Source organism: Anoplophora glabripennis, unplaced genomic scaffold (genome assembly GCF_000390285.2).
Source record: "Anoplophora glabripennis isolate ALB-LARVAE unplaced genomic scaffold, Agla_2.0 scaffold1205, whole genome shotgun sequence".
NCBI lineage: Eukaryota > Metazoa > Arthropoda > Insecta > Coleoptera > Cerambycidae > Anoplophora > Anoplophora glabripennis.
Genome location: NW_019417279.1, coordinates 1 through 23,716, shown reverse-complemented (window position 1 = coordinate 23,716; position 23,716 = coordinate 1). Strand labels below are relative to the sequence as shown.

At 33.9% G+C, this 23,716-nt stretch overlaps 1 protein-coding gene across 1 annotated transcript; it reads right to left on the bottom strand.

The window, feature by feature from the left end:
- Positions 1-4,941: 4,941 nt before the first annotated feature.
- LOC108916103 (active breakpoint cluster region-related protein) lies at positions 4,942-22,758 on the bottom strand. Its single transcript, XM_018722304.2, has 14 exons — positions 22,404-22,758; positions 21,363-21,586; positions 21,018-21,302; positions 15,883-16,033; positions 15,720-15,824; positions 12,997-13,176; positions 12,614-12,940; positions 12,432-12,554; positions 12,189-12,377; positions 9,520-9,907; positions 8,995-9,358; positions 8,799-8,938; positions 6,805-7,051; positions 4,942-5,814 (listed from the first exon to the last, which is right to left on the bottom strand). Exons 1-14 carry the CDS (start codon positions 22,650-22,652, stop codon positions 5,604-5,606), a joined length of 3,183 nt encoding a protein of 1,060 aa, XP_018577820.1. The 5' UTR covers positions 22,653-22,758; the 3' UTR covers positions 4,942-5,603.
- Between the last annotated feature and the right edge of the window lie 958 nt (positions 22,759-23,716).

Sequence of the window (23,716 nt, the reverse complement as noted above, 5' to 3'; positions counted from 1 at the left end):
CAGACGTGGGAAAAAACAAGCATTTCTTTAGCATTTATAATTAAAATACAGCAATGGAACTAGATCAGCGGTTCTTAACCATTTGTTTCCTTTCAATATTTATTTGTATAGTTGAGGTGAATTTGGAAAACTTTATTTAAAAATTGCATGAAATTTATAACAAATGTCTAAACATTGAGTTGTTAGGGCACACGTTGAAAGACCATTTTACTCTATTTCAGGTGTTAAAATATGAACTTCTATTAATTTCTTTCAGTGATTAGACGAACTGAATGAATCGTCAAAAGTTAATATCGTCGTTAACAATGCCGCCCAAGTGACATTTTTCCTAAATTCAGGTTTCCCAGAAAACACCTAGATAGCGCGCATCTCCATTGTCTAATACCGTTCAATTAGACTTTTAATCAGCAGTGTTGGGTTTCCACCCATTTTAAAAATACCGCCTATTTAAAATTCGTTGACAATACTGCTGATGTTGACTTTGATTTATCTAGTTTGAGCATTTATTGTTTAAGTGTGTACGTTGTTAATTGCACCTACCCCTTAATTGTTCTTATTTCAAATAAACATAAAAACCGCCTATAACACAGTTGCATTCATTTTTAATCAACTAATACCGCCTAAGTAACAGAAAACAATAAAAACCCGTATTTTTGAAGAGTTTGCAATTGAAGTAATAATTTGTTGGTTATTTTGATACAAAAAATCCAAAATTAGATCAGGTTTTCATTAATCACAGTTACGAAGCAGTTTTTGGTCTCCTGAAAAGTTGATATTATTGTACTTAGGCGGTACTGTTTCTTCAACAACGATATACTATTCCTCATTGCCCATTATTCTGACTCAGCTCCCGATTTTTGCCATCATGTACAATTTACTCACGGACTTTAAACTCATCCACAAGTTGACTGATTAATCACATAATCACATCTCAGAAATGTTTTACTAAATATATTTCAATATCTCTTTTTAGCACTTGAGTATTTATGAGTAAATTCCAATCAAATTTGCCATATTTAATACCAAATGAGACACTAGACAGAGTGTTTAGAAATTTGGATAGGATCTTTGAATGGTAAGTATAATGTATTAAGAATAAGCATTTTCAACAATTTGACAAGTCAAAATCGTTAAAATTTATTTAGAACCGCTGAAATCGTTCCCAACTTACATACTACATAAAAAGAGGCAAATTTTTTTCTAACTGTTTCTTAGGTTTTAGTTTTTGTGAAAAGACAGTTGTGCGTGTTAGTAAGTGCGAATTAATATATTAAAATGTCCCATCATTAACTAAACATGGTTGTAATATATGGAGTTGCTGATGAAAATGTACAGCAATTTCCAAATCGGCATGCACCGGTACCAGCTATGTTTTTAATTGTAGTGCAACAAGTACCTGTAATGAAGCTTATTTCACTAGCAATGGGACATTTTATTTCCTCGATAGCCAAAGCTGGACTATAGAACATTTATTGCAAATACTGCCGGAATTATTCCTGGAATCAGTGGTTCCAAAAATGTTTCTCCATATTATCGTGGCAAGTAAATATTTAAAATATAAGTACATAATTGCAAAAAATATTTCTACCTATCGAATTTTTGCGACCTAATTTTAATTTATGTACTCTTCAAATATCCTTTCCAAGTTTGTAAACATCCCGTAAGGGGCGAGCAATTAGAAATTTCTCATTTGGGAATGTTCACTAATGAAATAAAGGTAGATAACAAAGGACATGTCTCTAATTTTTAAATTCACACAGATTTATCAAAGTCAGATGTAAGTAATAGCAGGCGCTTTTAAAAGATTATAGATTCTAATAGATACCCACAAATGGAGAGATATGATCGGCCAACACACAAATTAATCAATAGTCAAATCTTTTGAATTTGGATACACCTCGCTGTAGGAGTATTTTAAGTTAAAACGGTTCCTAAAGTGTGAGGTTGCTAAAGGTTTTACAATATATATTATCATAAATTTATTACATATATTTAAAAAAATGATAAATAAAAAAAGAGAAATAAGCACTAAAATTTTAATTGTTCATAAGTACTGTAGGACAGAGAATGGGTTGCAACTTCAAAAAGTTCGGGAACCACTGGTCTAAAATATTCCGTGAAAATCGACAAAGACTTTATATATCAGTAAATAAGAAAGAGATCTTGTTCCTTAAGAGGTTATATCGCTGAAAAATTTTTTTTTTTTTCATTTTTTTATTGGCTTAAAATACGCTAAAACATTCCTAGATTCATAATCAAAAACTTTTTTGCATGAACAAGACTCAGAAGTATCCGTAAAATTAATTTTTCAGAAGCAATTCCGAAGCGTAAAAGTAGCAGATTTCACTTCTATCGTCGATGCAGCATTTTTGAATTTCATGTTTAAAAACACCTATACCGATCATCGAGAAAATATTTCAAAGGTGAACTATAGACGTCATCACAAGCAAAAAAAAAGGTTATTATACACGGCTGGAAAATCTACATGGTCCATATTATTATGATTTCCAAAAGTTTTCCCGAAACCATGTTTTTGAAATCGGAGAGCAGCAGAACTCAGAGTTTTCATCCGATCCACTTGAAAATTGAACTGTAACTTCATCGTGTGATTATCTAGTGAAGTACACACGATTTTTACAATTTATCATTTGAATTCAGAGTTGTGTATGCTCACGATCAGTTATCCTGAGATGCTTACGTACCTCACCAAATTGGATTTTTTTTATAAACAATCGGTCGAATTTTTGGCGAAAATTCGATTTTTTTGCTTAATCGATTGGTGTATGGTTGTTCATGATTGTTATAAAAGAATTATGGAAAAAAATTCTTGAAAAAAACTTTTTTTTCGGGCTCCAGTGATATAACCCCTTAACGAACCAGGTATATCACAGACCGGGTCTGTAGTATGCCTGTAACAGATGTGACCAACGCTGTACCATTTCATTGGAAATATCGCTTCGTCTGTGGGTACCTATTATTTTAACATTAATACATGTCCCAAGATGTACTATTATTTAATCTGTACTACCTATTAAAAACGGTAAAAACAAAAGCAAATGCCTTAAAATATTTGATTTATTTGGGAAGGTTTTGATATGAAGAGTTTATTAAGGCGTTAGTCTGGGATCTTTTTTTAAAAAATAGATTTTCTAAAAGTTTAGGTTGGAAAAATGTGACAAGAGTAGTGGTGCAAAGGAGGGATTCAGTGTTTGCTCGCCTATCGTGTCAAGGTCATTTCAGTTTAAGTTTTGGAATAGTTTAGTGTGAAATTTCGTGTAGAAAAGTCGCAAGATAACGCTCCATAAACAGTTCTACTGTTGTGAAAGTGCGCACACTCCACGTGGTAGTGGGGGAAGCAACCAGCGGAGGACTCTGGTTGCAGCTTACTTTCGATCGTTTCGGGCGACTTTCAAGGGAATTTTTAGCATATTTCCTATCACCCAGGCAAAAATCCGAGATATACAAATTGGAGATTTTGCCGTCTACTTTCAGATGCCGTTTTCAGAATTCAAATCAGACCATTTTTGATAAATCGCCACGCTGTGCAAAAAAGACCTTAATTTGTTTATAATGCAATTGTGCAAAAACTATGCATCGGACAGATACCATCTTGCGCACAATTAAACTACATATTATCTGCCATTTTCCGCAAGATTGTTTTTCCAGCTTTAAAGGACCCCGCACAAAATATATGGAAAATGGTCTTTCAGTAAATCTTGCTGAACAAAAGTCTCAATGACACCAGGATCAAAAAAACCTCACTCAAGGCTTGAAATATAGGAAAAAAGGTATTTCGTTGAATCTTGCTAAACACAGGTCAACATTTGATCCACAATGAAACACCCAAAGCGGTCTGGTTCTTATAGGGTTTTTGGGGTCGCTGATTACGATGAGTAGGTCAGTTAACCCTTTGAGTCATACATGATTCTACAGCACATTTTTGTCTGAATTTTTTTACTCGGGGGTTTTCAAGGTCTCTGATCGCGAATATGAAGTTAGATTTTCATAGTTTCGAAATCCAAGATGGCGGATCCAATATGGTGACCTCGGAAACATATTTGTGAATTTTTCCAGATTTTTTTGATGATCAGTTCACTACTTGGCCTACAAAATGACCTTGGCATGACCTTAAATGACCCTTGGGAGTCGTTGAGGGGTAAAACGAACTACGGTTTCGTGATTAGGAACCTCGGAAACATGTTATGAATTTTTCCAGATTTTTTCGACGTTTATTTCTCTACTTGACCTTCAAATGACCTTGAAATGACCTTGAACTACATTTTTTTATATATTTCAAGCCGCACAGTGGCCATAGGTGAGGTTTTTTGATTTTGGTGTCATTGAAACTTTTGTCCAGCAAACTGAAACCTACCTCTGCAAAATTTCAGCAAGATCTACCGAAAGACCATTTTCCATATATTTTGTGCGGACCCCGCATTTGATGGAGTTGTGAATTTTTGAAAAAAGGTTTTTCCGGAACTTCTCTGTAAAAAATGAACCGAACGGGTCGCACAAAAACCCATTTTATAGGATTTTTTATTCTTTACAAAAGTCCTATTGAGAGTAAGACGATTCCATAATTATTTTTCGAGATATTATAAAAAAAAACAAAAAATGTCATTTTTTGTAGTTTATATTGTTTAAAAAAAAATTGTTCACAACTTTGGTGGGGAAACCACTTGGGTTTTCATTTACTAAGTATTTTTCAAAAGGAAATACATGAAAATTGCTGAATTATATAAGTGTAAAAACAGCGTCTTTTTCACTCTATTGGTTGGCCTAACAGGGCTGCGTCTAGGCGGACGTACCAAAGAGATTTACCATGAAAAAAAAAGACAAAAAAAATTGAAAAGAAAAGAAAAAGAAACGAAAAAACGAAAGAAAAGAAACAAAAAAAGAAAGAAAAGAAACAAAAAAAACGATAGAAATGAAAAGACAAAAAACAAGAACAAATTTGTAATTTATGTGTAAAAAGACTGATTTAAAAATAAATTTTACTGAAAAAAAAAATTCCTGAAAAAAGTCATTGAGATCCCAGACCAACACCTTACATAAAATTTTTAAAACCTTCCGAGAAGAGTTTTCTTGGGGATATTCAACAAATAATAATTTTTCCACCCTAACACATATTCGAACCTAGTGACAAACTATTCGCTCATCATATCATGAATCGTACAGTGCCAACAGCAAAACCGTTAGCCCTGCCTGAAGTTCCCTTGTAGCTGTCGCCTTTTTTATGGTACATACAAATCAGATATTTCTTCAAAGGTTACCGTTAAACGTAAACAATTTTGAAAATGTGAATCGTTCAATCAAAATTTTCAAATGACTAGAAAACAAATCATTGTTATTAAAAAACCAAATTGCAAACCTTACAAAACGCTGTATCGTATAATAAAACAATATGCGAATAATTCCTAATACTAGAGTATAACATACGAATAACTTTTTGCAAAAGAAATTTTGCATTTATGGTTTGAACTTTGTTCTAGGTTATATATTATACATATAAAATAAAATTATAATTACAGTCACACATTTGTATACAAATTATATATAAAATAGATTTGGCTTACTTATTTTTATACCGCTAAATATTTGCTTCATCTGAATATGCTTAGCGAGGAATTTAGAAGATCTTGTAAATAACAATATAATATACCGGCTTGCGCCATTACGTCGACGGTCCCCGTCGCTAAACTATCTTTCTGCTTCCCGCTGTCCGCTTTTGTCCCAGGACGAAGTAAGGTCGGCCCAAACACTGTGGCCAAATTGTGCAGGGACATTTTATTTTCACTCTCGTGTTTGTAAACCCTATAAGAAATATTTAAGTTCCGAATTAGGTAAAATAGAGATATCAATTACATCACATTTCAGTCAACAAGTTATTTCTTCCCGATGTTAGCGTGTCATTTCTGTTGGCACCAAGAGTACGAGGAACACCCAAAAATAACCGAACATCACGCAGGAGCGCAAATGGCACGTACAATGTATTTCCTTGTCGTGATGATACGACGAAAAACAGCTGGATCGTTTGTCGGTTGTCTCACATATGACACACTGATGAGGACTAATAAGTCCTGAACTGGTCTGTGCCTGGTGGGTTAAACTGACGAACAACCCTAGCTGTTGCACTAGGTGCTGCGAGTATAATTCAATGCTGGTAGTTGCATATAGCCCTCGGAGCATTGTTTCTCGCAACACTGACAATTAAAACATTGTGTTACGCCCTCTGTGGGTGGCATTCGTGCAACAAGTACCTACAGTACAGCAGGTCGCTTCCTCCTGTAGCCATTTGAATTGCACAGTTGGAAGTCAGCACGACAGATGGAGCCATTTGCGTTTCCGCGTACAAAGGAACGATTTGCAACGAATATATTCAACAGAAAGTATTATAGATAAAACAACCGCAGATAACATCCTATTTTTGCACTCCTTCAGTGGCTGTGATACAACATCGGTACTCTTCAATCAAAGGAAAATAAAATGTGCCAAGCTAGAACTCGTCCGGGTATTTAAAAACCCAAATGTTGACTCAGAAAGCATTGCTAAAGCTGGAGAGCGCTTCCTCCTTGCGTTGTACGGTTACAGTGGTGTAAAAAGTGTCGTTAAACACCTACAGATATACATGCTTTACGAAGTCAGAAGAGTGGCGCAAGTGACAAATTTCGTCCGGTTACTTTGGGTCCCCATCGTAGATACCAAAATCAAGTGACATTAAATTTATTACATTTTACCGTAAAACTAAAACTGCGGTTTTCGAAAATCGCTATCGTTTTTTATTTGCACTGATAAAATACTTACTTTATTAAGTGATCCAGTATGCACTTGATCGTTTCACTGTTCTGCTGCGGAAGCTTGGCGAAACAACATTTAAGTAACTCGGTTCGACGAATCAAATTTCCATTACTCTGATTAAACGCCTCCAACAATTCTGGGTACAGCTGGTCCGTAAATAAGGCTTCTGGTAGTTCTCTTAAGTATAATTTTAGAATACCCGTAACAGAATGTATATCTACTTCTTTCAGTAACTGTTCAGCTTCATAAGAATCTGAAATTAAGAAAATCGATGATAATTATGCAATTTTCATTATTAGATATAGAATGTATAGAAAGTAAAAACAAATTGTGCCAATATCTCCAAGAGCAATTAATAATCAGTTATTACGTTATACATCACGTGTGTTTTTAGAGCGACTTCTTTGAGGTTAGGATTTCGAACTAACAATAATTGCGACTCAAAATAAAACACCACTAAAAAATTAGAGGACGAGGACTTCTGACCAGTTGCCTCAATCGTTTAGAGCAATACATCGGTATTTCTTAGAAATGACGACAAATATCAAATATGTGTTGATGTGTGGTGATATAACCTATAAAGCGTATGTCATATATCATACTGGCCTGGGTGGAAATAGTTTAAATAACTAGATAGATTTCACAGGGTCTAAGGACACTTACAGTGTAAGATAATTCAATAAACAAAGAAATCGAAATAAAAAGTTTAGATAAATTTGGAATGAATACACTGAAGATGAATTTTTAGACACAAAACGTCTGAATCTGATTCGGACTGAGGCAGTACAGTATTGGGGGTCATGAAGGCTTGCAAAAAAATGTAATAAAATTTCTAGGGTCGTATTTAAAAAAATTAGGTCGATGATGGTCCTGGAGAGACGAAACGTTACATATAAAAATTGATTATGCCATTCGATAGAGGGAAAAAAGTGGACATGAGAAAGTGTTCGTCTTTTTTCAATGTCACCTCAAACAAGGTTGAAATGAAACAAAAACGGATTTCCAAAATGTCATTTTTTTTTCAAATATTTCGAAAACTAATCATGTTAGCTTTGATTTTTTAGAGGCATAATGTTGGTCTCCTGATTACGCAACTTCGCCCCCATTTAAGCTAGTTTGTATCTCTTATTTCGAGATCCCTGTAGTGAGAAGGGAATTTGTAACAGCCTGTATAGTTATTTTTAATAGTTGTTAAATACAGCCAGTGAAATGGTATTCTACATGACATTTTTTGGGTTAAATTTTAACCATTTCTGTTAAGTTTAGACGTTAAAAAGTTCATTTTAAAGGTTCCTAAATTGGTGCCGTTAAACTAGTTTTTTTTTTATAAATTGAAATCTGAAGAGATAAATAGCATTCAATGGATTTATTCACATGGTACTTCTTGAAATTGACGAGAATAATAGACAAATGTAACTTTACTTTGAAAAATTCATATAATTATCAAAATGAGGTTAGATAATCCGAATTTCTATTCGATACTTTTTGAATTTTTGACATTCTTGAGGCACGAATGTTTTTCTTCCATTCCGACATATTATTATTTTACAATTCACAAAAATGGTAAATTGGTAGGTAAGGTAAACGATCTATTTTTAAAAAGTTAGGTTAAATATCAATACTTTGTCTTCTTCGTGAAATTGTTTGAGTGCATTTGAACTACAATTTCCGAATAACCATGATCGCTTTAATGGACACGCTATAATTTTAACTGTTAACTAGTTTGTTAAAAAGAACTTTACAGAATAGAGGAAAACATTAAAATCCAGAATTTTAACCATCCATCAAATTTAACCCAGCCGCTTACAGAATAGACCCTATTGCCACCTAAAATTTACGACCCTTTTCTCGGAAACTAAAAGGTTTGGCAAACTGACAAGTACATTTTTGTTTAGAATTAAAACATAAATGTCGGCAAAATTCTTTATAAAAATATTAACTTTGGCATTTACCTGAAATATTCCGTATAATAAAGCGACAGGTAAATAATATCTACTTACTTGTTTCAAAGGACTTTTTAAGCTTAGAGATATCAAGGGCGGAACCAGAGACACGGTATATGCCCACTTCAGACATTCCCCTCCTTTCTACTTCACGAATACATGCCGTCACAATAAACGGTACATTTCTCTTCTGCCGTCTAAAAATCCACAATCAGAATTGAAATTTAAAAAAATATAAGCAAACTCCACTTACTTGCAGACGGCTTGTATTTTTTCACCGAATAAGGCACCTATTTTTCCTGTAGGCACTCTACGTAAGCTAACTTCACATGGAATGTATTTTAAACCCATCCTCAATGTACAACCATTGATCGAGAGGTTCTTCTCTACCATTTGTTGACTTAGCCACTTCCTGCTTAATTTCTGAGTATGCTTTCCGAATAATGTAGCCGACGTTGCGTTATCCCTGTACACTAACACCCGGAGATTTTCGCACCCTTCTAAATCGATAACGAAATTTTCGTTCCACTGCGGATTGCTCGAATTACAAATTATTTTTGTCTTGGCTTTTTGGAAGAAATGACCATAAAAGTCCACTTCAATGCACACAAATAGATCTAAAAATAACCAAAGCTATAAAAAGCCTCATTTTACACATATATTTTTTTTAAATATGTTACTGTATTAAGAAAGAACAAAAACGGATTTTGAATTAAAAAGTGACATACATTGCAATTCCTGAAGAGCTTTAGAGAGAGAACACATCGATAATACTCACCACAAGGGAACTCCAAACCACATAAATCAAATATGTGCACATGTAGATCTCCCACAAGTAAACTTTCATCATTGCCGCTCCGTAAAAGGTAAGAACCCATATTAGTCTTCAAAAATTGCCTGCAGGCGGTTATCCACGTCTGCAATTCCAGCATGTTAAATGGAGGTGTTGGCAATTTGCCAGTCCTTTCGGTTTTTTGCAAGGTCAGAATTGCCTCGATCCACTGAGTTCTCTCAAAGTCGGACGATAGGAAGAACATATACGTCCTACCTGTGGCTTTGTTCTTTATTCTATAAACTAAATTCGGCGATACAAGTACTAATTGACTCTCTAGTTCTATCAGTCTTTTTCTATATTTGTCAGAGCCTCTAGACAACTTTGATCGGTTCTAAAACAAACGTATATTATCAAATTTATGCTAGCCGAACTGTATTGGTGTAAATTCGAACTAATAAAGACACTATACAGAGAGATTGTGTTTAGGTCCAAAATCTTGAGTTTTTTTTAAGCGTTCCTATGTTAGATTTTGAAAACTATAACAGATAGAAGAAATGAAGTTTTATATTGGCATATGAAGCCTACAAGCAAGCCCTGGGTTCCAATTCAAATGTTCAACCATGCGGCGGAGCCGAAAACCGCTTCAACGACCGAGACATTTCAGGGCCAGAATACGTTCCTGGGTGATTTTGGAGAAGATCGAGAAGTCGTACCTGCACAAGAAACTTCAATAATCACTCCTATTTCCAGCCAACCTTGACAAACCATTACGTTTGAGGAGAGCGACAGATTCCCAAGAGTCAACATTCCAAAGATGGCCCAGGTTTTAAAGAATTCCCGTTAGAGAGGTGATCGAACGTCGACTTTGACCACTTGCAGTTATATAACCAGGGACAAGTACCTGGCCAGTAGGTGTGACGTACGATATGGTCAGTATTACAGATATCTGTATGTTACCTACTACTATTATTGTTACTGTATCGTTATACTGGGTGTTAAATATACTGTTGTTAATAAAAAGTTCTACCAAATTACCTAGGCACTAATTTCAGCGTTGCGAACGACACAAAACCATGGGCCCCTAGCCAACTCTCATATATATCCTCCTTCCATTCTACGTATACCTAACAGCATTAGATGCAAGAAAGTCTCAAAAATTTTATGTTTTTTTTCCATATTCATCAGTTATACTGTGTGCCGCAGAGCACCTCAAATTTGGCGCCATTTTGTACTATTTATGAATAAACGCTTTATTTTAGTATTTTACAGCGATGTTACCCCTAAACCCAAAACATTAAAATTTTTCTAGCACATATATACGAGGTCTGTCCCAAAAGTATCTGACCTTCCTTCATATTTGTGTCATCGGGCTGGTGGCATCTTTCGAAGTAGTCCCCATTTGATTGAAGAATACATTCCCAACGGCCTTTCCACTTTTGGAAGCAGTCCTGGAACTCGTTTTTGGGTATCGCGTTTAGAGCGTTCGTCCTATTAGTTCTGACTGTTTTTTTGTCGGCAAATCGGTATCCTTTGAGCGGCATTTAATTTTGGGAACAGCCAAAAGTTGCAAGGAACTACGTCAGGACTGTACGAAGGCTGACGAATATTGCTGCACGAGGTTCACCGCTTGACCAAAGTTGATGCCGTTTTATTCTAATTGCGTCACTCAATCTTTTCATAACTTCGAGATAATATTCTTTGTTGATTGTCTGATGTTTAGGAGCATATTCGTGGTGCACAATACCCTCGTAATAAAAAAAAACAATCAGCAACGACTTGATATTGCTCCGACTTTGGCGCGCTTTTTTCGGTCGTAGCTCCGACGACAGTTTTCACTGTGAAGACTGTCATTTGTTTCGGGATTGTAACCATAAACCCACGATTCATCACCGGTTATAAATTTTTTAAGCAAATTTTTATCATTATTGACTATTTCCAAATTGTTCTGAGCGATTTCAAGGCGAAGGGTTTTCTACTCCACCGTTAGCAATTTCAGAATGCAAATTTTCAATTAAAATATTCCAAACACTAGTTTTTGGTATCCCAAGATCACATTTCAGTTCCCGCACAGCCAATCGACGATCTTCATTGATCGCAAGTCGCACATGTCCGATTATCCGATGCTTTTGTCGTCGTAGACCGCCCAGAGCCTGGGTTAGTATCGTCCTCAAATGCCGTCTTCTTCATTTCGATGGTCTCCGCACAGCTCTTTTCGAGTTTAAAGCAAAATTTAATGCAAATTCGTTACTCCGATCTTTCCGTCATTTTTTACAGTAGCAAAATGCGACAAACGTAAAAAACTCTTTGTAAACAAACACGCACTGCACGAGAACTAAGCTGTCCCGATTAGAACTGTGGCACCTAGGAAGTTCAGAGGGCATTAAAATTCTTAGGTGCAAAGATTTGAAGGGAGGTCGGATACTTTTGGGACAGGCCTCGTATTATTAGAAAGCTACAGAAACACTATTTTCACCCTTACATTTTCAGTATAGCACCCATAAGGTAAAAGAAGATAATTTCTTGAACTCGAAATGTTAAAGTTAAAATCCACATTGAAATTATGTTGCGTTACTGTTGCTATAATAAAGTTTCCACCAATATCAAAGCCTTGAAATTAAAAAACTAATCAGATTCCAAAAAAACTTTTGTTTTTTTTTTAATTCTAAACTAACCTTATCTTCATGCGCTTTTTCGTCCTGCCTCAACTGGTCTCGTACGTTAGAAGCTTGAGATTTTAAAGCGACAATGTTCAATGGAGCGACTTCGTGAAGATTAGCAGTTGTTTCTTCCAAAATTAATATGTCTTCAACAGGAATGAACCATTTTAGTTCAAACGTATACTTTTCATTTCGCCCCGATGACTAAAAAAAAATATTTAGTTTTTACTTTATACTTCAAATATTTTAGAATAGTACCTTGTATTTCGCACAGGCTATTACGTCATTGAACAGAAACAAGTGTCTTAACTTTCTGTGACCATCCACATACTCCACGATAAACGAGTTCTTTACTAACCTTCGTTGCGCTCTGTCGCTGGCCTAAAATTATAGGTTAGGTTATGTGTTATATGTAAAAATTTTTCTCCGCAGGTACTCACCGGAAATAGCGATTTCGTTTGTATCATATTAAACTGATCGAGGAAATTCTGCGTCAAATTCAGAGCTTCCGTTAAACTATGGTGATCAGGATGTGACTGAGGAACACACTTGAGAAGATCGTGTAGAACTAGTGCGTTTTTCTGCACCCTCGCGACGGGCTTGTGCAAGAGATCCTCTAGGCTAGTTGGCTGACCCGAAAGCTGTTTGCATGTAATATTCTTGGTTATGTGATTAAACTGGGAATTAGCCGCGCTACACTTGTGCACCGTATCTAACGCTTGACCATAATTGCTTAAAAAAGCTCCGTATAGTGATAAGTTGGACGCCTAAAAGTATAATAGAATAAAATTGTGAAGGATTCAGAGACAAATCGAGGTATTACCATTATTTTAAAGCTCTCCCCGATTTTGTTATCCCATTTCTGAGAATGCCTCTTTAATGCCTCTAAGAAGTTGGCGTGTAAATTGTATAATTCGGGTATTTTATAAAAAATTGTGTTTAGTTCCGCTTCACTGACGATGGGCTGTGATGTACCTATAGTCGCTTGTATCGCCTTCATATACTGAAATTGATAATATATACATTTATAAATATATGGGACGTTTCACATAAAATCGATCACGGCTCTCGCCAAAATAAATGGTTTTGGGCATACAAAAATTAATTCTTCCAAGTACTTTGCGATGTTATGTGGCAGAATTCGAATATCTAATATGACGGCCTGCAAGTGTAAAAAAAATTAGGATTTATCCAATAAACTCTCTCCAAAATCCGTCTCAAAATAACCTTAATGGGGACTTAGATATCGCTGTTCATGTACAGGTTCGGAAAGTTCCCATGGTACATCGGCCGTTACGTGAGAGCGATAAAGTAAGTCATAGAAATCCGTGCGATAGACAAGGATGGTTACATTGAAGACTTTTCATAATCTGAATAGTCAGTCCCACTTCTAACCTGAACGGGCCGTGACTATTCAGATTATGAAACGTCTTCACTATAGCCATCCTTGTCTATGGCACGGATTTCTTTACTTTGTCGCTCTCATGTAAAGGCAGATGACCATGTGGATTTTCCTGCCCTGTATGTTAAGTTATATTCAGAAGATTCAAGATGGCAGTTTTTATATAACTGCTTAGCAAGTCATAAACCACAGAACTCTTATTCAAATGTAGTTCAGTGGTCAATTTCACAAACAATACAAGTCATACTAGTCATTTCCTATGTTTTCGAAGTTGCTGAGTCATAAATTGAAGTCACTTCAATAGAATCGTACCACTTTCCAATCATAACCTCAAAAGATATTGAAAAATCACGACTTTTTATTCATACCGTGAATTAAATCATTTGAGACGAGTTGTTTCTAATGTTTTTGGGGTTGCTAAATCGTAATTTAAATTCGGTTCAATAGTATCTTGCCATGTTCTGATCCTAACCTCCAAAAAAATTTTAATCCTCGTAATGCTCCACATTTTCAATCTAAACCCCAAAAACACTTTTCCAAATCATGCAACAATTTAACCATGATTCCCTGCATTATCGATATTCTCGAGTAGTATTGAAAGATATCAGCTTCCATACCACTATGTCAGTCTCTTCATGTTTTTGTCTACAAGCAATGCCACGGATATTCAACGAACGATGATCCTCAATACTCTCGAAGATAGTCATTTTTAAGAAATGGGATTTTTTGCCATTATTTGCGTTTTATTACTTTTTTATTTTGTTTCCTGGGTACAAATGTCACTGATAAATCGGGACTGAAAAATTCGAAATATCCATGGGATTTGAACTCATGATCCCTTGAATGGCCTTGTTTTAGAGTAAACTGCCTTACCAACAGAGCCAAGGACCGCTATGACCTCGAAAACATAGAAAATTAAGATTTAAGTAGTATGAAGGAAAAATCGCAATATTTAATTTTTTTTTATCCAAGGATCAGAACGTGATATGGTTATTATCGAAACGACTTTAAATTATGATTTGGCAACCCCGGAAATATAAGAATTGACGAGTCTCTTAGGATTGATCGTGGTATTAATAAAAAGTCTTGATTTTTCATTTTTTTAAAAGGTTAATAGAATAGAAGTGTTTATTTTAAAATAAATCAAAAAAGAAATAAGATAATAACATGACATCGTATTATCGAGTCGATTTAAAATTACAATTCAGCTACTTTAAAAACATAAGAATGGACTAGTTCCGAGAGACATATCGCTCTCTTCTTCAGAAGTTACTCTGAAACTCAGTTTCTTATCTTATGAAGAAGATTACTCTGAAACTTTCAGAGTAACTTCTGAAGAAGAGAGCGATATATCTCTCGAAACGTCAAGAGTTGTAAATCGACGACGTGGCAACCTGCCCGAAAATCATTCAACCATTAACAACAGCCACGGAAGCCTACAAACAAAAATAAGACTCGACTAGCCTCGTAATTTTTCAATTTTTTTTTTTTTTTTGAGGAAAGTGATACGATACTATCGAACTGACTTCAATTTATGAATCAATGACTTCAAACACATAGAAAATGATTAGTTTGACTGTCTTGTCTGTGAAATCGATCATTGAACTGTTTGAATAAATAGAAGTCCCCATTATCTCCAAATTTTGACGAGCGCCGCGATCGATTCTATGTAAAACGACCCATATACAAATTTACAGACATTAAAAATTATAAATTTTTTAATTGCAAATTTATTTTAACCAACTGTTAAGACATTTGAATAAAAGATTCCATCACTTGTTTGGAAGAAAAAATAATTATTAGAACTGTGAATTAATTTTGATGGATTTACAATAGGTGAAAAAAAAAATTGTATAGCACTTTTTTGTGTCTTATATTTCAATATATCTTATACTAAGTAACATCGTCCTTATTTACTGGAAACGCTGATTAAATAATTTAGTAAGTCAATTCATCTACAATTAACATTAAATAAAATCTCACAAGGAAATATTGTTACATTACATATAATTTTGAAAACTATTATTTTTTTGTATAAAACTTATTTTTAAATATCAATAATTAAAATAATTGTCTGATACATCTCAATGAAGTAAAATTTTTTAATTCCAGTAAAGATAATAATTACGATAAGTTGCACTTACCTTTAATAACACACTCAGCCAGTCCACGTAGTTGCTTTCACTGTCGATTATGTTACAGAGTATACTTTTATACATTCTGTCCGGATCCCCTTTTATATCACCATCCTAAAATTACATTTAACTGAAAATAAGCACCTGCCTATTAGGTGGAAACCCATTTTACCTGACTAAACTTTCTTCTCGAAGCAGGCGTCATTGATTCCAAGGAACTGGAGCTCGCATACGAACTATTGTCATTGTGCCTAACCAGTTCCGCAATTTCTTCATGTTCGTCCTCACTACTACTGTGACTGTTGCCATTTTTCTTGGTAGACCTTAAATAAACGAAAAACAGGCTGTACTTAACATTTCAGATATTAAAACTATTTTATTGGATGGGATACAGTTTCCAATTTTCTGTTGCGGAACTGCAAATATTTTTAAATTCAAATCTAATCATTTCTTGATGAAAATACTGTCAAAAAACTATTTTTGTTGTAACCGAGCTTAAGGTCGACATTTTATAAAGAAGAATTCACACTTTTAGTAAAAATTTCTTTAATCGGTAACTTATATTCGTAGGACATTTGCCAGCCTATTATTGTACAAAGTTATTTGTAAATTACATTTTTATTATTATTATGACTATTTCAGTGTAACACTTAATTTAAAGATGTCATATTGCATCACATTTTTATATATTACAGAAAGTCGGTGCAGATACCACTCAAAAATGTTAATGTCAGTGCAACCCTGGCGAACAAAAAGATCCTAGGGCGACTTCTGTGAATATCACTATCTTTTCGACAGTATCCAAACTATATAGTCCAACCAAATTACACTTAGAGAAAAAGAAAATGTTACCTGGACTTTTATAAGTGGAAATGGTAAAAGGGCTTATAATAAACCTAAAAAAAAATAAATCCGCAAAAATAATTAAATTTTGACGAAACCACAAATTTTTTTATACAAAAAAATCAAGAAGTTTCCGAGATATTCATTTTTTCCGATCTGAAACACTTTTTTTTCAAAGACAAATTCTATATACAAAAATCGTCGTACAGAGTTCTGCCGCTGATAATTTTTTTCGTTTTGACATATATTTTTTGTTGAAATAAAAAAATCTGTAATCACGTTCAAAAACATTCTCAAAAATGCAAAAAAATAAGGAATTACTTACAACAATGAATTTTTCAGTAATTGTTTAAATTAAAAAAAATTTAAATACTGATTACACCATTCAAATCTATGGAAAATATTTAAAAAAACTGTGTCTCATTGTTTGACCCAAAACTTTATTTTAGTAGAATTTTTCTTTGAAAAAAAGTGTTTCAGACCGAAAAAATGAATATCTCGGAAACTTCTTGATTTTTTTATCTAAAAAAATTTGTGGATATTTAAGACACAGAAAGGTACACTTTCACCAAGTTTCATCAAAATTAAATTATTTTTGCGGAAATGAGAAATAAAAAACGAAAAATGAGAAAAAAACCTGTTTTTCGCATTTTTCTCGGAAATTATGAGGTTGGCTTAAAAAGTGACCTCTACAAAAGTTATAGATATTTGCATGATCTACAACTTTTGTATTGGATACCTTTTTGTTTGACGTCAACTTTTGCCATGATACAATTTTTCACAACTTTTCAACCCCCCAAATCAACCCTCCGCCACCCCTGCTCACGCATTTATTTATTTTTTTTTTACCATTTCCACTTATAAAAGTCCAGATAACAATTTTCTTTCTTTTTTGCCCTCTAAATGAGTTATTTCGATCGGTCTAATAGAAATGTTGTAATGTTAGGATTTCTTTAATTTTTCGTTGTGATAGACCACAGAAATCATAGCCACCTATGTAGACATCGGAAAATGTACCTTTTCTGTTCTGTCGAAAGTTTTGTAACAAAGGCAATAACATTTTTAACTGTGTGCTCAAAAATTATTCTTCAAAAACACAAAAGAAAAATTTTACTTAAGAACATTTCAGGGAAAACTACAGAATATTGAGTATTTTCATGAGAATTTTTGAGAATAATGAAAATTTTTATATTTGGAAGTTAATTCCCATTTGTGCAGTAAATAAATTTTTTCGTACAAATGAAATTAAATTACCTCCATTTTTTTTAAAATAATTTAGACAAAAGTTAAAAGAATTATAAAGGTGTTAGTCTTAAGTGGAACATCCTGTACAAAGAATGATATTTTAAAAATGTTTTAAGTAAGCCATTTGCAGGTTGAAATATTCAAAGTATCAACTTGAATTAAAACATCTTATTAGAAAAAAATACTAAATCAAATACAGTAGAACCCCGTTGTCTAGGAATTTGTGGTGACACGTTATTTTGTGTTTTTGTTCTGTGAAGACAGTATAACATCAAGTGTTGTGGCTAATGCTTCTAATCTACAGATGTTGCAAATATTCTATTAGCGTATTTTGAGTAAGTCAACATTTTAAACTTACGTAAAATAGGTCAGAAAATAAAGAAAAACAGAAAAAGTTAAATACGGACCAAAATGACTGATTGTACTAGGTACTTAAAATAAATGTATCCGAATTGCATTTTCACTGATTTTGTGCATATTTACCTATGTATTGCTCCGTTTCCTATGTAAAAAATAAATGTTTTGATTATCCGTGTTTTTCAATTTATCCGTGCCACGCTCAGTCTCGTAGATCACGGATAATCGGGGTTCTACTGTACATGACATATGTTACTTATATTTTCGAAATTAGAAAAACTAGCAGATTAAAAAAAAAATACAGCCTTGAAAGGATCACAACTTTTATAGTAAACAACATCTAAAATAAATGAGTTATCAGTGTGATTGCTTTGGGTGTCCTGTACTAATATAACTTGGACAACTTCTTGATCAACTTCATGGATAAGAAATTGGCGATATAATATAACTTTTAGAACATTATTTAGAACCTACGAATTTAAATATACCAACCCAGTAGGAGAAAAACACAAGAAACACATCAGAGATCTTAACATAACCTCAGTGAAGGAACCTGATATTATGTGACATTTGCATAGTTAGTTATTTATGCACATTCTTATAATGATTTCCCCAAGTGGTTTCCTCTACGAACGAATTAGGTGTCCTTATCTCATGAATATATAATTAGGCAAACTGATAACAATCAAAGTCTGCAGATGTTTAAATACTATTGTTTCCTATTTGGTGCGTGAAAGACTGGGCACTACACCTTTAATTTAATAAGGCCTTGGTTGTTAAAAAACTTCAGTAATAAGTTATAAAACACTTTAAAAAAATGAATTGAGAAATATGTAAAATATCTATTGATAAATAATTGACATTTTTGAGGTTTCTTATGTGGTTGATCATTTTGAGATAAATTACTAAAGTTTTTTTTATACGACTGCCTTGCAAAAGGGGGTTTTGCGCACGGAAAACACGCTCTGAAAACGGTATTTTGCACACGTCGTGTGCTAAACATTTTGCACACGGTTATGTCCTCTTTGCACACGCGTCTCCAGATTGTGATTTTTGTTTGATGTTGTCACCCAAATTATGCAATGTTTCAAGTTAGCCGAGTTTCATAGCAACCGTCACGGCTCCTTTATTTTGTTGATTAGATACTTCAAAAATTGTTGAATTCCCGAAGTTTGGGTGTGAAAATGTGTGATTCTGAACAGATTTTACAGAAAGCAAGCGAAATAAGTTCGGAACTGCTGCCCACAAAATCCAGAAGCAGGTATGAAGCTGAGTTAAGCCGATTTATGGACTGGCGACTAGCCAAAAATGTCCAAACTTTCTCAGAAAACGCAGTAATGGTGTATTTTGAAGAACTATCTATGAAATATAAATCTTCGACGTTGTCGACGATTTTTTCGATGCTCAAGTCAACATTAAGTGCCAATCACAACATAGATCTTGGAAGCTATAAAAAGTTGCAAGCGCTAATCAAACGAAAATCGGAAAACTACGTCCCAAAGAAGTCCCTATTCCTCACAGAAGATGATTTTTACCGGTTTTTGACGAAAGCATCAGACGACAAATATTTACTTATCAAGGCGGTGGTGACAGTTGGACTATCTGGGGCATGTCGAAGGGAGGAATTATGTTATCTCAAAATAGAAGACACCAAAGATTTCGGCAGTGCTATGCTGATTAAATTGAAGAATACAAAAACAAAGATACCAAGGTGTTTTACAATTACAGGAAACCTTTACACTATCTTAAAAAAGTACTGTGCTCTTCGTCCTCCTCATCTGAAGACAGGCAGGTTTTTTTAAACTATCAAAACGGAAAATGTTCAAGCCAAAACGTTGGCATTAACAAAATTGGAAACATGGTTAGGGAAATCGCCAAGTTTTTGATGCTAGAGAATCCAGAAAGTTACACGGGACATTGTTTTCTGCGTTCATCGGCCACAATTTTAGTCAATTCTGGCTCAAAGCTGATTGCCCTCAAACGCCATAGAGGGTGGAAATCCAGTACAGTTGCCGAAGGCTACGTTGATGACTGTTTGAGAAATAAAGTGGAAGTTTCGAAAAAGATATAGTCTTCAGTGTCTTCTGCTGCCACAAAACCAGGACAACAATCGTCTACTGGAATACAACAAGAAAACAATGGATGCACGCTGAAAAACTGCACTAAAAACACGACACCAAAAATATTCTCTATTACCGAAAACAAGGTGCACAATAATACTGCTTTTCCCAGTGTAACCTTGAAGGAATGTTCAAATGTTACCAGAAATATTAAATATTAGTTTCTTTTGTTAATGCGTTAGCAATTTTCTTAATAAAAACGAGTTAAATTAAAAGTTGTATTTAATTTATTTTGTTAATGCGTTGGCAATTTTAGTAATAAAAACGATTTAAATTAAAATTTGATTTTTGTGGTCTCTGTTTGCAGTCGTATAAAAAGTATCGTAAAAAACTCGTTTGAAAACCTCTTTGCACACTCGCTCGACTTATCGACCAATATGTCTCGCTCGTGTACAAAGAGTCGTTTTCAAACCTTGTTGTTTAATATTACTATAACATTATAAATATGAATCATGTGAAAAATGTCACTAAGAAGGACTGTTCTAATTTTTGTTTCCGATTCTAATTCATAGTTATTGTTTTATGTTATAAAATGTAATATACTTGCAAATTTTCATTTACTTTTAAACGTTTTCAGGAATTTTAATTTGAACACCCTGTATCTCGGAAACTAAATATTTTCTGACCTATTTTTATGCAGACTTTTGCCAGATAAAATAATGTAATAATAAAGCACCATAAATTCACTGAATATTACGCACAAAAACTGCCCTAGGTTATTAACAAATTCACGTTTACTTACTGAATGAAGTACTCAATATTGACGTAATTGGAGGTTCCCGGTGACTGTGGTTCCTGTAAAATTGGTGTCGAGACCCTTTTAGCATCTAAAGGTAATGTGCTGGAAGAACTAAATACATTTTCTATGCTGGAATGATTACTTTTAACCAAATTGTACTCCTCCTCAGGCGCAACCATATCATAGTAAGGTTCATCGACTGTCGCAAGAAATTCAGAAGAAGATGAAACCGAATCACTGTTACTTCTTCTAGTCTTGTTTTTAAGTGAATCAGGTCTAGTAGGTAATCTGAAAATATTATAGAATAATTTGTTTGTTAATATTATTAAAATACCGATAAAGGCTTACTTTGGAGGAGTTTTAACAGTTGGAGAATTCCCTTGCTTGAGTCCGTTAACTTCAATGACAGTGACGAATGTAGGATCGGGATCCGGGGCAGAAGGTTCAATTTTTTCAGCGTCACAAGAAGATTTCATTAATTGTTTTGAAATTTCACTAACGCACATGTTTGCTGAGAAACTTTCAGTTTCTTCTGAGTTCAATGGAATGCTTGTTGTATCATTACTATCCCTCTGCAAAAATACAAAACGTCATGTCTCACATTAGATAAATTTCTGTTAGAACATTAAACATGTATGTGATTAATGAAAGGTCCACAAAAAAATAATACAGGGTAATATAACAAATGAATTGTAAATATTCTGGTGCTCAAAAACCACAATACTAAATGTAATTTTATAAATTGCAATGAATTTATTTTATTAAATACAGTACACTCACGATTATGATAAAATTGTTTATCACAAGTTGTGTTCACCCAAGGGGAGTGATATTATGACTTATATTTTAATTTATTTGTGATATGTAAAATTTATTCAATTTTTTTAAATTTTATTAGCAAAATAAGTCGTCTTCATTTCATTTCTTTTTCTAGATCTGTGCTTACTAATTAAAATTACTCAAACATTATTTCATATAAGGCTGAGAACACAAATTGAACTTCATAGCAAAAACTGATACTAAATCTTTTATATTATGTTTCATGTCATCTATCATAACTCTTTTCGAAATGATATCAACTGAACAAACAGTAACCCATAAAAATTTAGGAAATACCAGTGGAATAATTAACCATACTTTTCATGGAACTTAATGTAAAATAATGTAACCTCATTATTACATAAAAAGCTCTCTCTATTAATCATTTATTTATTAATTAGGTACATTCTAAAAATATAAACAAAATTAACTGGCCACACCTACTTTTAGAAGTTAAAAAGTGTTGATAAAATGATTTGAGAGTACATTTATGGCTTGAAAGCAATAAATATTAGACTTTTATTAAAGAGTTAACAGAATATTTACTTTAGATATGGTATCTACAATGACATCACCAGCTTCATCAATTTCTTCACATTTTTCTTTTGCTAATTTTTTCTTATGTTGCTCCACATCACATAACAATCTCTCTAGGTATTCCACATAAAATTCTTCTTTTTCTAACTCTTCTTTCAGCAACGCCACTTTCTGTTTATGTTTAGCCAAGTTAGCTCTAACATCCTCCTCCCAAGCACCAGGCAAGGGGCTCTCAGGAAATCTCTGCAGCCAAACCTGCTGAAAATCACCGAATACACTCATCTCTTAGATTTTTTTTTCACATTATTTAATCCACAACTATTCAAATTTATTTGGGTGTTTCATATAATGCAAAAAAGCAACAAACATTTTTTTTATGTACCATCTACTTTCACTGACAAATATTAATACAAATGACAATTGACAGAAAAAAGAAAATATACATATACATATTTTTTGCGTGGTCTATGGTCAGAACCAAGGATGAAAGATATTAAGGTTTGTTCATTACGCCATTGGTCGCATTCAGGAAATCAGGTCAATGACAAATCGAAGAGTAATAGTGTACTGAACACACATGAAAATAACGATAAATAGTGGAGCAAGTGTCATCGAATGTCAATTCGTCAATTCTTTTACCATTTTCTATATTCGATATAACCACAACTATGCGATTATTTGTACTGAACTACAATTTTGATGAAATTTACATTGTCTGTTTGTTGTGTTATTCTCGTTATTCAAGTTTAGTTTGAATCTTCTAATCAATTATCAATTAATCTTATTTTAACATGGGATATGTTAATTAAACATTTCCTAAAAAGTTTTCATTTTGTAAAAGTCGAAGATCGAAAACATTTATATATTAACGTCAACTTATGCATTGTTCAGATAATCGTTAAAACACAGCGTCTTTGACACGATACGTTAAATTCAAATGCAGAGAACCTCGCTCGCCACTTGCTACTAGCGGGTTACGAACGTCGCCAAAAATAACGGTACGGGTTATGCAGCAACAGCAAATGTTCTGGATTTATTAAACACTTCGAAAAATCATCTTGTTCTTTTGACAACTGTGGAACAGCGCCAAAGTAGCAAACAGTGATATCGCAACACATCTCTAAATTCTTGTAGGATCTTACTGTAGTGTCAGTTCCTAGCGGGCAGCCGACCAGAGCACACGTGTTTTGTGAAAGTGTAGTGCAAGGAGCAAATTCTACCTGCCTTTATTAAGGCTACCTGGAAAGAATCCCTTTCTTTCCTTTTAATCACCGACCTAATCCCCGGCTTAAGCATAGACGCCGTCGGCATCTTTGTTACAGCACCTGTGCCGGGGTTATGCCCAG